This window comes from Protobothrops mucrosquamatus, unplaced genomic scaffold, assembly GCF_001527695.2.
Source record: "Protobothrops mucrosquamatus isolate PMUCROS unplaced genomic scaffold, P.Mucros_1.0 scaffold167, whole genome shotgun sequence".
NCBI lineage: Eukaryota > Metazoa > Chordata > Lepidosauria > Squamata > Viperidae > Protobothrops > Protobothrops mucrosquamatus.
This window is the reverse complement of record NW_015386529.1, coordinates 911,394-926,717: the sequence shown is the minus strand read 5'-3', so window position 1 is coordinate 926,717 and position 15,324 is coordinate 911,394. Positions and strand designations below refer to the sequence as shown.

General features: G+C 33.8%; 1 protein-coding gene across 1 annotated transcript in view; it reads left to right on the top strand.

Moving 5' to 3' along the window:
• LOC107285376 (ankyrin repeat domain-containing protein 26) overlaps nt 1–15,324 on the top strand; it is a 101,032-nt gene that overhangs the window by 39,641 nt on the left and 46,067 nt on the right. Inside the window, exons 19-25 of the mRNA XM_015813556.1 lie at nt 915–1,844; nt 2,535–2,713; nt 4,986–5,114; nt 5,545–5,578; nt 8,048–8,189; nt 11,165–11,378; nt 12,302–12,485. Of these exons, the coding sequence (XP_015669042.1) occupies nt 915–1,844; nt 2,535–2,713; nt 4,986–5,114; nt 5,545–5,578; nt 8,048–8,189; nt 11,165–11,378; nt 12,302–12,485 (1,812 nt within the window). The remainder of the gene's footprint in view (nt 1–914; nt 1,845–2,534; nt 2,714–4,985; nt 5,115–5,544; nt 5,579–8,047; nt 8,190–11,164; nt 11,379–12,301; nt 12,486–15,324) is intronic.

Below are 15,324 nucleotides of genomic sequence, written 5' to 3'. Positions count from 1 at the left end.
TTCGCCCATACTATCATTGTCTCTTTTACTTGTTCTTCTTCCATCTTCCAATTTAATAAGTATTTATAAAGCTTCTTAATCAAATGTTCATCTGTTTTTAAAAGTATTTTATCAAGTGGAGTCAGCTCTTTGTAAAATCCCATTATTTTTATGTCTTTTTCATATCTTGTTTGAATTTGCAAATAGGACCACCATGTTAGGTCATTATGGTCCTTTTAATCAGTAATGCTGATTATGACACATGATTATGCTTGGTATTTATAGTCTAAATTGGTGATAGTGGTTTTGTTATACACTGGCAAGAATTAATAATGTGTACCTGATAGGTCATATCAAAATAACTTTTAAACATAAATTTAATAAAATTTCTATGAGAGATATGTTCTGCAGTTGCAAAAGATGACTTTCACAAAGTTCTAGTAATTGGTACCATTTCTAGACCATTTGCACAGGATTGTTTTCAATTTGGGAGGGCCATCAGTGAGATATTGACTAAGTTGAGAAGAGGCTACATATCCCGTAGAAGATACCAGATGTGTAGAATGCTTATTATTGATTTGAAGATTATGACCTCCAATAGATAGTGAAGAATCTGGTTCTGCTTTTTTCCAATTACTCAGTTAGAGGGACTCTGCTAGACAGGATTGACAAGCAATTAATTATGAATATGCCATGACAAAAAAAGGAAAGCTATTTTAAGTTTAATTATTATGCTGTGCTGCCATGAAATTCTCTTCCAAACATTTAAATTGTGTATTTAATAAAATATATATTGAAAAAAGATTTTGTAAACCAAATTTTTTTTGTTACTCTTAAAATATTCTCAAAATCAAAACCTTTATGACATTTAAAACAAATTTAACACACTGGTTTTTGTTTGTTAATTTTTCTCTATCCATACTTGCTTGCATAAGGAAAAATGCCTGTTAAACACATCCAGCTCTGTAGAAAAATCAACACATGAAAAACAGACTGACAAGACTGAAATCGAATATACTCATGATGAAAATGTAACTGAAGCACTCATGCATAGTGAAGAAGCCCATAATGACTGCAATCATTTTGATTCAATACACTGGGAAGAAAAATATGAAAAAATGTGGGTTGCAAATGAAAAAAAAGAAGTTAAGGCAAATTTTAAGAGTATTACTGCAGAACTAAAACAGATGTTCGGTGAAATTAAAGTTTATGAGAAAACGAGTATCACTCCAAGCAAAGCAACATCACAAGATGGTTTCTGTTGTGCAGTAGAAGGCATAAAAGAAACATCACTTCATCTACAAAACATAAAAGTGGATATTCAAGGAAAGGGTGACATTAAAGATGTAAGATCTGTCGTTACAGAAACGGAATTAAATACTGATGACTGGAACACAAATAGGAACTCATTATTTAATAATGCAAAAGGAACAAAAGTAAACATCTGTGAAGAAAAAAATGACAATACAATTACACAACTGCAAGCAAATGAAACTAAAGCTGCAGAAAAATGTCTTGAATATTCATTGCAAAGGCATGAGGACATTACCAAAGATACAGTTTTTAAAACTATAGATGTTAATCAACTAATTGCCTCCAACAACTTATGTAAACATATTAGTGTAACAAAAAATCCAAGTGAAGAAACTGAATACCATTTTAATAACAGTATCAATAGTTGTAAAGGTACTGATATTGAAATTGGAAATAAAGCGAAAAATCATAAACAAGTATGCCCTCAAATATCCAAAAAAGGTCTGGATGAAGAATTAGAAGGTGATGTTGCAAGATTTAAAAATCAGGTAGGAATACTGCATTCAGCTTTCCTCGCTTTGGAGAAAGAAAAGATCCAACTGCAAAAAGAGGTAGAGAAGTACCTGCTGCTTTTCATTCTTTCATCTTTCTTGCATTTCAGCCATTCTGTTCATTTCAGCTCTCCAGCACTATATAAAAAGGCCTTTATGTGTTGGCTTCACGCAGTAACGCTAATGTGAATGTGGGAAGAAATTACACCATTTTCATGCATTTTCTTTTTAATTTAAGAACTTTCAGAAATTGAAGTATAATACTGTCATAACAAAGATTCAAATAGCTCAGTTTACATAGGTGCAACTTCATTAACAAATGAACTGCACCACTTTTATACTAATTATAAATTTGATCCAAAATGTGAAACTGGCTTTTGAACAGGTTCTTAATTGATCTTTCCATTTCTTATCATGCTTGCCTAACACTTTTTTTGCTCTGTGTGAAATATTACTATCTTAGATTTAGTTTCTGTAATACAATATTGTTGATTACTTTTTAAAATAATTTCTGTTTATAATCAAAATGTGTGTTTCTAATGTGTTTTGCTTATCACTTATATGATTTTTCCACTGTTTCTGATTAGACCATACTAATTATTATTAATTTGCAATCATAGTGTTGAGTGATTATTTTCTTTTCCAGGGCTGTTCTGAAATATTAAGCAGAAATCTGTAACAGAGCAAATAATTTTATTGATATTTTTATTGCTGTTCTTAAATTAATATTGCAATATATCACTGTTTTAGATTGAAGAGGAAAAAATAAAAAAAGAATTGGAATCCAAAGGGAAAAAAATTGCTAATGCTGAAAAGCTGGCTGTGAATAATGATGAGAAAATAGAACAAAAGCATTCAATAAATGAAATCCAGCATATTACAGCAGATAGTATTTTCCCAGCAGATAAAAAAGAAGCAATTTGTCTAGGGTGAGTATAGTAATAACATTAAGTTGATTCTCTTATATGAACTGACTTGACTAATTTTTATGCACTGTTGCAATGTACTAACTTCCTTTGAAACTTTGTTGTGTTGTTTTCAGCTGATTAAGACATACAATGTTACAAATGTAAGCAAAGCATAGATAGTTATCTTAATACAGACCGTTAGTTTAACTGGATGGTCATTTTTTAAAATCATTGTTTTCTCAAGTATTGTTATTATAGTAAGTTGCCTTAAATGTTCTACGATCAGGAAATAAGTTCACTTAAAATATTGTCCCAAGCCCTTCTTCTGGTGTCATGACTAAAATTGAGATCTTTTGCTTCCAAAGTTTTTCATCCATCATTAAATTATAATTTTTCTTCAAATTTTTAAGTAACAATTAGAATAAAGGTGAAGACAATTTCAGGACAGGCTTGATTCCTGTCACTATTCCCACACAATTATCTTTGCAGTATTATCAATGTAGTTTATAATTGATACTTTGTAGGATTTTTTCTTTAACTTGACATAGCTATCCAAGCATTAATTAGGGCCGCGGTCCCCAACCCCTGGTCTGTGGACCGGCACCGGGCCATAGCATTCCAGAAACTGGGCTGCGTAAACAAGCAAAGCCCCATCCACAGGATGCAGGCAGCACACAAAACCACGCCCCTTCTGGTCCACGGAAAAACCTCTCTCCTGGTGCCCAAAAGGTTGGGGGCCTCTGAACTAGGGCCTATTTTCCTTAGCTTTCGAAGTCAGCTAGGATCAATCAGGTGCAATATTTTATATTTTTAAAATATAAACAACTAAAATAACCAAAATGAAATCATCATGCATCAAAATATTTACCTTTTGTGTGATTGAAAATATTTTTACTTATAAGCTACTAATGGGAGCAAATGTAATAAATCTATCCCACCTCTCTGTGCTATCAGAATAGCTAAAACTGATTAAAATAGATAGTCCTTGACTTATGACCACAGTTGAGCCGAACATTTCTACTGCTAAGTGATACAGTTGGTAAGTGAGCTTTGCCCCATTTTATGACCTTTCTTGCCACCGTTGTTAAGAGAATCACTGAAGTTGTTAAGTTAGTAACATGGTTGTTAAGTGAATTGACTTCGCCATTGACTTTGCTTGTCAGAAGGTTGCGAAAGGTAATCACATGAACCTGGGACATTGCAACTGTCATAAATAGAAATGGTCATCAATCACTTTTTTCAGTGGCTCTATAACAGTCACTAAATGAACTGTTGTAAATTGAGGACTACCTCTATTGGAGATCAGATTAGGAGCTTGTGAAGGGTGACAGGATTCCATCCTGTTTCTTCTATAAACTTGTCAGAAACTTCTTTATACATTCTCCTTTTCCCAAACTATAAAAAGCACTCATTTTGCTTGTTAGCATAATCACAGTTAGTTCAAATTCCCACTGGTGGTGTCTGCTTGAGATATTTTCAACATGAAGGGCCTAAGACCTGAGAGTGTAATTGAATGCAGTAGCTGTTCTGGCTTTTCCTCTCCTTGGTAGTGAAAGCTCTCTAGTGACAGAAATCTTCCACTCTTTATAGAAAGTTATGAGAGTGATGATGACCATAGATTCCAATTTTAGTATTTGGGACACGTTATTAAGGATGCATAGAACAAAATTGCCTGAACAAGTGCGATCAATAACACCATTTCACTCAGAGAGCAGTCTGTTATAATGGTTAAAGTGCTAGCCTAAAAACCAGGAGACTGTGAGTTCTATGCCTCCTTTAGGCATGAAAGTCAATTTGGTGACCTTGGGCCAGTTATTCTTTCTCAGTTTAATCCACTTCACAGGGTATGCTTGCTGCCTTGAGTATTAAATGTATATAAATGGGGTAAAAATCTAATAATGAAATAATAATTATTATCTGCCCTTCAGGACTCTTACTTGATTTTATATAGGGTATTCATATACTGATACAGAAGTATTTCAGTTTAAATACAAGTGAGGACCAAAATTCCTTTGATTCACTGAGAAGCATTATGATAGATGCTTTGGGGCTTCATTTCAGATTTTTCCCAGATGCATACAGCTATATGTTATTACATTGATACAATTAACACTTTATTCAGTAGAACTTTGATTCCTAAATTCAGCATGTGGTCAGAGATTAGAAATGTTGCCATTCTTCGATTCTTAGTGATACGTCTTCATTTTTATATTTTAACTTTTTTGTAAATAAAATTACCGTTAAATATAGTGTTTAATTATTTTTATTTTTATTTTTTGAAAAAATTCTCCAGTTTAAAAGCTACAAGAAAAAGTGAAAATAAAAGGCGGAATTCTAAACAGAAGGTCAGTCAACAGCTTTGTAATAATCTACATCAGCCACAAGATGAAAGCAGTTTGAGTGAAGCATCTCTTGAAGAAAGGTATGGGTATCTTTTTTTAGAATAAAGGTAAAATTCTGTCTCATTTGGAATTAGGTCTGTGATACTTCTAGCCAAAACATATTAAAATTCTATAAGAATGCACCCTTGAGGTGCATCCTCGGTGCCCCTTACAGTAGCTATGCTCCCAAACTTGCATATCAACTTTTTGGACCTAAAGGAAGCCTACACATCATCATAAGCTGCAAAGAATTTCAAAAAGATGAAACTGACCAAACTGTTTCTTAAAAGAATCATGCTGGAAGTCTGCTTGATAGTGGGAAGACCCATAGAAATTCATAGATATCTAGGCTGCACTTCTGCTGCACTGTTAAGCTCATTAGATTGGTCTAGGATTAGCAGCCCTACATTTTCAGAATTTCAGGATAAAAATACATTAAAATCTTAATATAGTTTTTATACTTATTTTCAGATATCCAGCCAAATCTGTGAATGGAAAAAATAAGGTAGGATAAAACAAACTTGCAAAATGTTGCCATCAACTTAACTCATATTTCTAAAGCTTTTAAGTGAAAAGCATAGTAGGCCAATTTAGATTTGATTTTAAAGACTAAGATTTTTAGCAATGCTTTGGTAAGATAGATAAATCATGAGTTCTCAGTATTCTCATCAACTACTTCCCAAAACTATGGAATGTATAGTTTGATTGGCTACAAAATGAAGATCAGTAAGCTAAGGTTTGTTGTATCTCCATTGTCACAAGCACTAAAAAGTCTACAAATAGAATTACAAAATAAATTTTCACTAGTTTTTTTTTTTAAATAAGCCAACTTTATCCCTCTAAACTCTCCACCACAATCTCTGCCTCATTCCTAATTTTTATTGGTAAATATCTGGAACAGAGATTGTCAGACTGATTCACAAAACCAAAGTGCAATAGAATTAATACCAGAATTGATTTAAAAATTATAATATACAATATAGTACAGAAGTGAACAGAATTAAAAAATACAGTTGCAGCTTAAATATTCTTCAATTATTTAAAAAAGAGAGTTCTTTCTTTGGTCCCTGATCAATCAGAGTGATATTGTCTCCATTACCTTGTCTTCAGATAAAGATAGGTACCCCAGAACATGTAATATTCATATGTCTCCTGATTTAAATTTAGGTATCATCATTAATATCATCTATTGATTTCTTGTAATAGTGATATCAAAATTGCTAGCTGTGGCCCGGGATTGAATGTAGCATATTTTCTTTGCTATATTCCTAAGCCTTTGACAGAATTCTTTTGAGCATTGTATGCAAATGTATTGTGCTTATGTATCATTGAATGTAAGCAGTTAATAAAGAATTTGTTGTTAGTTGCGAAGTCGTGTCTGATCCATCGCGACCCCATGGACAACGTTCCTCCAGGCCTTCCTGTCCTCTACCATCTTCTGGAGTCCATTTAAGCTCATGCCTACTACTTCAGTGACTCCATCCAGCCACCTCATTCTCTGTCGTCCCCTTCTATTGCCCTCAATCTTTCCCAGCATTAGGCGCTTCTCCAGTGAGTCCTTCCTTCTCATTAGGTGGCCGAAGTACTTGAGTTTCAACTTCAGGATCTGGCCTTCTAAAGAGCAGTCAGGGTTGATCTCTTCTAGAACTGACCGGTTTGATCGCCTTGCAGTCCAGGAGACTCGCAGGAGTCTTCTCCAGCACCATAGTTCAAAGGCCTCAATTCTTTTGCGCTCAGCCTTTCTTATGGTCCAACTTTCACAGCCATACATTGCAACTGGGAAAACCATGGCCTTGACTATACGTACTTTTGTTGGCAGGATGATGTTTCTGCTTTTTAGTATGCTGTATAGATTTGCCATAGCTTTCCTCCCCAGGCGCAAGCGTCTTTTAATTTCTTGGCTGCAGTCCCCATCTGTGGTGATCTTGGAGCCCAGGAAGATAAAATCTGTCACTACCTCCATTTCTTCCCCATCTATTTGCCAGGAATTGAGAGGGCCATGATTTTGGTTTTCTTAAAGTTGAGTTTCAAGCCAACTTTTGCACTCTCCTTCTTCACCCACATCAAGAGGCTCTTTAGTTCCTCTTCACTTTCTGCCATTAGAGTGGTATCATCTGCATATCTTAGGTTGTTGATAATTCCAACTTTTGATTCATCTAGCCCTGCCTTTCTCATGATGTGCTCTGCATATAAGTTAAATAGGCAGGGCAACAGAATACAGCCTTGCCGGACTCCTTTCCCAATTTTGAACCAATGTCCATCTTGGGTGGCCCTGCATGGCATAGCTCATAGCTTCATTGAGTTATGCAAGCCCCTTTGCCACGACAAGGCAGTAATCCATGAAGGAGTAATAAAGAGTGAAGAAGCATAAAATTTTAAGGGAAGAAATGAAAGATTTTGAAAAGCAGGAATAATTGTTTATTTTCCTACATGTTGCTGCTCACAGATTTAAATTAAAAGTTGGAACTAGGAAGCAAGTTATAGAATTAGAGAATGTATTTTGACAATAATTATGTAGAAATAAAGAACTATAGGTCATTGAGGCTTTAACAGAAATTTAACAGAAGCTCTGCAACTGACAAGCCAGAATCGTCAAACACAATTTAGAATGCAAAAGAATATAGCTTAAATATGGAAGCTTCCACAGAAAGCAATACAATAGCTTTGTATACTTCACTATAAATGATTTAAATAATAATAATTTACAGTTAAAAGTAGTCCTTTATGCAGACAGATATTGGTGGGTTTATGTCTTCTGGTTATGATGTAGGGGTAGTTATAATTGTTAATATTAAGTGGATTTATTAGAAATACTACTTTGTTAGCTATCTGAAAATCATGATTTAATGTGGCATCTAATTAAGCCAATTTCCATTTGTAAAATTTTCCTAGTAGAATTAAAAGTTAATAAAAGAGAAATGAACGTTTTGATTTAGAATATAATTATCTTTAATTCTACTTGTTTCATTTATAGCTTTACAGAACATTGAGTATTACTAATGATCTGGATGACTTAACTCCATCTTCAGATTCAACTGCAGAGGATATTGAGTCACTTTCTTCCATTTACAAGGAAGCTATAGTGCTGATAGAAGAACTTAGTTTAGATTGTAAAGGTGAGCAAATTTGTTATTATCAAGCATAAATGTTTTCTTATGAATACAAAATAGATAGTGTTTCTTGGATAGCTACTTTTTTATCAAGATTTATCAAGGTTTTTGTCTCACCTTCCAGATATATAATGAAAAAGAGTCAACTAATCAAATAAAAATCCCAGCATTCTCAGCCAGTATGACTGTTGGCTGTACTGGTTGAAAATAATAGATGTTGTAGAGCTTATTTTAGAATTTGAAAGCTCGTTTAGACTACCGTTGCACTGAGTATTAGTCATCATTTTCAGAAGCAAAAAGAAATATTTTTCAACTATCAAAATAAAAACAAGAAAGTCCAGTTGCCTCTTGAAAAAGCACCTTTGGGACAACTATGATCTGGATGACTGAGAATCTCCATATCAAAGAGTATATTGAAAATATAGTAGGTTTTCCTTTTGTTTTAAAAGCAGCAGGGGAGTTATGTGGCTTACAGGTATATCTTCTATTCACATAATTTATCAGGGACTTTGAAATTATAGTTCCTTGAAGGGAAGTAATATCATCTACTACCATCTAATTATGTCAATAGGGATTCCCCTTTTTAAAAAAATTAAAGAACTAGTTAAAAAACTCTTGAATTTATCTTCATCAGTTTTAGCAGATTAATCAAAATCAAAAGCAAGAACTTATCTGTAGTATCCAAAGTCATTAAATAATAAAGTATTAAAATGCTAAGAACACATGTCTTATTTAAATATCTATTTGATATTTGGTAGTTGAATTTACAGTTCCCATACATACTTCTCTAAAATTGAATAATCTTTAATCTCTTCATGGCAGTATATTTCATTCTATTCTGTAAAAGCTTTTAAAAGTTACCACATTTTATGCTTTTCCACATTAGTTAATAAGAGGTCATTAATAATTCTGATTTAGGACATGAGTTGAGCAGGCTTTGATTTAGTGTGAGCTGAAGATTGATGTTTTCAAACAAATTGCAGTCAGCTTTAGAGGTATGTGTTCACATGCTCACAAAAGATAATGTAGCTATACTTTAAGAACATTTTTAACAAATCAATGGATAACATGACATTGAAACTGGGATTATGTTGTAATTTGGAAACTAATTCCCAATAGCAATTAATATAGCAGACAATAAGGCAAAGCATTAGGGAACTGATTATTTTTTAAGTCTGTATTAAAAATATAATCAGGGCTGCTGTCCCAATCAGTGGGACGTCCAAAAGGCATTAATATGAGAACAAACATTCTGGAATTCCCTGACAAGATATACTTCCACAAAATGCCAGATTTGCCTCAAAATTACATGGTCCAAAAGAAGTTTGGCTTTGTCTGAAGCAAAACAATTTGTATTAAGATCACAATTTTGTAAATCCTCAACTGGCACAAATACAATTTTGTGTATCTTGCCCTTTCTCCAGTTGGTGGCTGACAAGAGAGGTTTTACAGAAACTGTTATTCTGTATAATATTCCTTACCCCTAATCTCAGTCCTGCTGGAGGAAAGACAGCACCATCAGTAGTACACCTGAAAAATGAATTCCTTTGAAATGGAGGAAGTAGAGTTTGTGATAGGTATTCTGGCAGTGTCAATTCTCTGCATTACTACTAGCACTTCACCTGGAAGAATATTATTATATTATCTGACAAGGTCACAAATACAGTGATCCAGTTGCCAACTTGCCCCAGTTTGCCATCTTGCTAATGAGTTTTGGAGAAAACCTTTTGCTGTTACTGGCTTTTTCCTTCCTTTGTAGATAAATATAAGGATTATATTGTGATATAATTACAATAATTACATTACTGCAATGTAATATAAGTAATTTAACGTAAAGAACAAAGTCTGCTAATATACTCTGCTTGAGTTTCAAAAATTATTAATATGGATAGATATTTGTGTGTGTGTGTTTTTCATTAAGTTATAATACAAAACATATATTTTAAAAGTGAAGCCACATTGTTTCCTCTGTTATACTTTATTGATTACAAATACTTACATACTCAAATGCTTACACAAGAAGGAAAATGGCCCAAAGAAGATAAGCAACTCTGGAAGTTAGAATATGGAGCTTGTTTTCATCCTAGGCTATCTGGTTGGCCAGCCCTTTTACTAATTTTGAGAATGGTGACCTGACAGATCTTCTGGAACTGACCATGCTATGACTTTTTTGGATAGCTTTTCTATGCCCTTGGGTTCCAAGGAATTCCTGAAACAGGATTTGGATACCCTTTGCTATTGTAAAAAGATGGCTTTCTCAACTTTGTGATCCTCCAGAATAACTGAAGAAGTTTGCAGTTTGACTATTTACTGAGATAGAGAGACCAGGAGAGTAGTAGAGGTGGAAGAAGAGAAGTCTTAACAACATGGAATGAGGGGGCTGCTTCCTATGTTTCATGCATGTTTCTCTTTAGTGAAATTGAGAATGAGTATGTGATGATTTCTGAGGAAGGTCTATATTATGCTTCCGCTGTCGTTGGGACAGCAGAAGTGACCAAGCAAGTATAATGTTTCTACTATGGTCTATAAAGGGTGATAAAGTTGGTGTTTTGCTTGTTTTTTTCTGGCTATGAGGTGACCCTATTATCAATACCTGATCATCTCCCTGTCAGCCATAAGTTACTTCCTTCTTGCCTTCCACAGGAGTTGGAACTCTTCAAACGTTTTGTTCTTCATGTCCCATCCTTTCAACCCTCAACATTTGTGACACTCCACCTCAAAATTTGCTCATGATTCCCCCCAGCGATCATAAGCCACATTTTTAGCATGTTTATCCTAAAGCTAAGTAAACTTGTCCATGTGTTTTTTAACAAGTAATTGGATCCTGCTTCTTTCTTCGTGATTGAGCCATTGATTATTTTTTAGCTGCCATTAAGGAAAACATCTGAGTATTTTTGCAGAGGATGGTGTATGTCATTCTTTTTAATCAAATATCATTTTGGATAAATAATGTTAACACATGATTTTTTTTTCCAAAACAGATTCTGTAAGTCTCTTGAAAGTTCAGAATATATTTCATGGATATGAACGACTAATTGAACATGAGAAGGGACGTTACACTCAATTGCTTGACAAAGTAAAAAAATTTGAAAATCAGAGAAATGAATGGCAAAAAAATCTGGAAGACTTGAGAGAGATGAAATCTATATTGGATCATCAAAAAGTACAATATGAAAGTGAAATCACCAATCTGAAGTAAGAACTTTTAAATAAATAGTTGATTTTGGTATAATTTCCCAACACTTTTTTTTAGTTAGAGCAAATTTAATCATTTATTTATTATTATTTATTAAACTTGTTTGCTGCCCATCTCGCCGCAAGGTGGCTCTTAATTTCTGTTTGGTTGTTAAACCATGCAATATTGTCTGAAATAAAAAGAAAGTTCAAAATCTTAATGAGAAATGTATCCATTGGAAATTAAATGACAGATTAAAATATTTGATTCTCTATATTTAAATTATTTTGTAATAATCAGACTATGAAGTTTTTTCAAGTGTTACATATTTTATATGTATGACTAGCATATTAGACTTCTTATAGCCTGAGAAAAAAGCTCTTGTAAATAAGCCCAGAATATCTGTACATTCTTGCTTTTTCAGGAAAACCTAACTGCATGGTTAACAAGCAGATCAAGGCATCTATACCCAAAAAAACTTAGGGGTAAATTGAGTGCTAAACTATATATAGCCAGGTGTCAAGACTTTTGTAACATAATTTCCCTTCAATAAATATGGTTAAAGAAACTTCAAAAATCTGGCTTTTAGCTACTAAACCCAGCAATTTCAATTGTATAAAAGAACTGAAGACTAGAAGTCTTCAATATAACTGTTGTCTTCCATTTCTAAAACTTCAGTTTGCCATATTTTCACTTCACTACTTTGGCCATATTGTATAATCTTTGATTTTACATTCATGATGTGCTGTCTCTCACTCTCTCCATGTATGTATGTATGTATATTTGTGTGTGTGTGTGTGTGTGTATGCAAATTTGTTAATTCAGTGTAGATTCTGGAGCCAGAGCAAATAAGCAAGGCTAGTTCCATTTTACACATATGTTTCTTTGCTTTTTATATATTTATTGAACAAATCTATTTTAAATGTTTACTCATGTATTCCAGATTTTGTCTGAAACAAGAGGAAGAAACAAGAAAGGGTGCTGTAATGGTACATGAGAAAAATCAAGAGCAGTTAAGGAAGAAAGATGAGCAGTACTGTACTCAGATGGAAGAAAAACAACAGCTTGAATTGATGCTGAGAAGCAAAGAAATGGAGTTAAAAACACTAACAAACCACCTGAAACAGGTCTGATTAAATCAAAATATTTTTTTTGAATTATTAAAATAAACATGTTCATGTTTTCCAATAACATAACATTTTAAAATAAATATTAATACACCTTTTAAAGCTTCTAGAATAGCATGCTTCCCAGAAAGACCAGGGCTGTCCTTTATAGAAGAATAGTGCCTATCTGGTAAATCCTTTGCTCATCAGCAAAAAAACAAGCAGTATAAGTGTCAACAAGTAATAGAACGAATATAAACTGGCAATGCCTCTCTAAGGTAGCAGCACTTTCATGTTAATAGAAAGGGAGCAAAACAAATAAAAAGGGACGATGAAGACAGGGTGAAATTTAGTGAAAGTCCTAAAGTAGTTTACATTTGAAATACTGCTTGGTACTCTCATCAATCGACAGAAATATGTTTTGTAGTTAAGAGATTTGCACTTTTTTCCTTCTTTCTAATATAAATTGACTTATACAGGTAGCCCTCATTTAATGACCTCTTGTTTAGTGACCATTTAAATTTGCAGTAGCATCAACGAATGGCGGTTATGACCAGTCCTCAGAGTTCCAGTTGTTGCAGCATCTCCACAATGATGTGATAGTGATCGAGACATTCATCACCTGTTTTACAATTATGATATAACCTACAGCAACCTACAGTCATGTAACCATGATTTTCAGCTTTTCCTGTTGGCTTCTCCAAAACAAAGTCATTGGGGAAGCCAGCAAGAAATCCTTGCTTAATTACTCATTTAGCGCAGCAGCCAGGATTGGTGGAACTTCTGTCACTAAGAGGCATGGTCATGTAATGTCATATTTATGACTGCATTGCTCAACAATGGCAATTCTGGTCCCAATTGCCCTTGTTAAAAACAAAAACTACTCTAATGTGATTTTCAAAAAGGTCACCTTTATTTTAGTATTTTATACTTGAATAAATATTATTGTTGAAATTTTAGAAAAATCAGTTAAATATAAAAATATACACATACAAAACCACAATTTAGGATAAGCTTTTTTTAGTTGCAGGTAGCAGTAGCTTCTGTCTTCTATGATGAGCTGCCTTTTTTATTTTGAAAGACATTTTTCTATTAATCTCTGTACTTTGTTACAGCTCTCAGACATTCTGTCCCATGGTAATTTTTGCTATTAGCTGTTTTTTATCTCTATCTTTCTTTTTCTCATAAGAACATAAAGATTAGCAGTGGCCCAGCAATCTGCTTTCACAATAGCCATCCAGTTGCACAAGGAAGCCCTGTAATCTCCCACCTTTTGACTTCAGAGGTAGTTAGACTGCTGTCAAGGTTAATAACCATTGACCACCATGACTTCCATGAATTGGTCCAACCTGTTTTTTGAAGCAAGTCAGTCTGGTAGTTAGCACCATATCATATGGCTGCAAATTACTAAGTTTAATTCTCTGTTGTGTAAAAATAGTATTTCTTTTATTTGTCCTGATCTTTTCAGATTCAATTCAGATTCATTGGATAATATCTGTTTCTAGTATTTTGGGAAGCGGAAATTAGCTTCTCCTTGTCCGCTTTATTCCACATTATGTGTAATTTTAAACAATTCAATCACATCTCCTCTCCTTTGTCTACTTTATAGACTAAAAAGTCCCATTACAGTGTTTCCTCATAGGAAAGCTATTGTACTTGTGATCTTCTTAGTTCCCCTTATTTGAACCTTTTCTTGTCCACTATATCTGTTTTGAGGTGCAGCAGCCAGAACTGCACACAGTATTCCAGCTACGATTGCACAATTGATTTACATAAGAGTGTTATATTGGCATCTCTCTTTCAGTGTCATTTCCTATTATTCACAGCATGATGTGGCCTTTTTTACAAGAGATATATTCTGTGTCAACAACTATAATGAAATGTTTACAATTACTTAGGATCTCTTTTCCTTATTAGTCACTACTAGCTGTGATCCCATTTTTGGCACCAGTATCCATCACTTTACAATCCTCATGTTGAATGATAACTGCTACTTGGACACTCGGTCCCCAGTTTCCTAATGTGCAGATAATGGTTTGAACCTTTTTATAACCCATTATTGTTTTTACCATTCTAAAAATTTAATGTAATCAGCAAATTTTGCTGTTCCACTAGTCACATCCATTTCCAGATCATTTATAAATATGTTAAATATGTTAAAAAGCACCAGTCCTATGACAGAACCCTGGGAAGTGCTGTTAGTTATATCCATCCATTGTGAGAAATGTCCATTTACTCCTATTCATTATTTCCTATTCTTTACCCAGTTGTTATCCAAAAAAAGATTGTCCTTTATATTCCATGCCTGTTAAGCTTGCTGAGAAAACTTTGATGAAAAATTTTATCAAAGGCTTTTAAAAAAAACTAAATAATGTTGCTGTCTCATCCTTATCGATATGTGTATTAACATCTTTAAAAAAAACTTTAGGAGATAAAACCTTTCCTTAGTGAAGCTATGTTGGTGATCCTTGAGCAAAGCCTGTGTCAACAGTGCTTGCTAATTTTATCTTTAATAGTAGCTTCCACTAACAGAACAGATGTTAAGATGACAGGATTATAATTTCCTGAATCTCCTCATGAGCCATTCTTAAAAAATGGAGTTATGTTGGCCACCTTCCAGTTTTCAAGGAGCAAAGGCTAAGTATAGAGATAGGTTGCAAATTTTAGTTAAAAGGTCCACAGTCTCAGTATTAAGGTCCTTAATAATTCTTGGGTGAATGCCATCAAGGTCAGGTGATGTCAGGTGTTCAATTTGTCAGTAAGGCTTAGAATAGAAAAAATAAAAGCACACAATCGAGCATCCTGGATGGATACATCAGGGATATGGCAGAATGTTCCCAGAACAAAAGATAACCTTTTG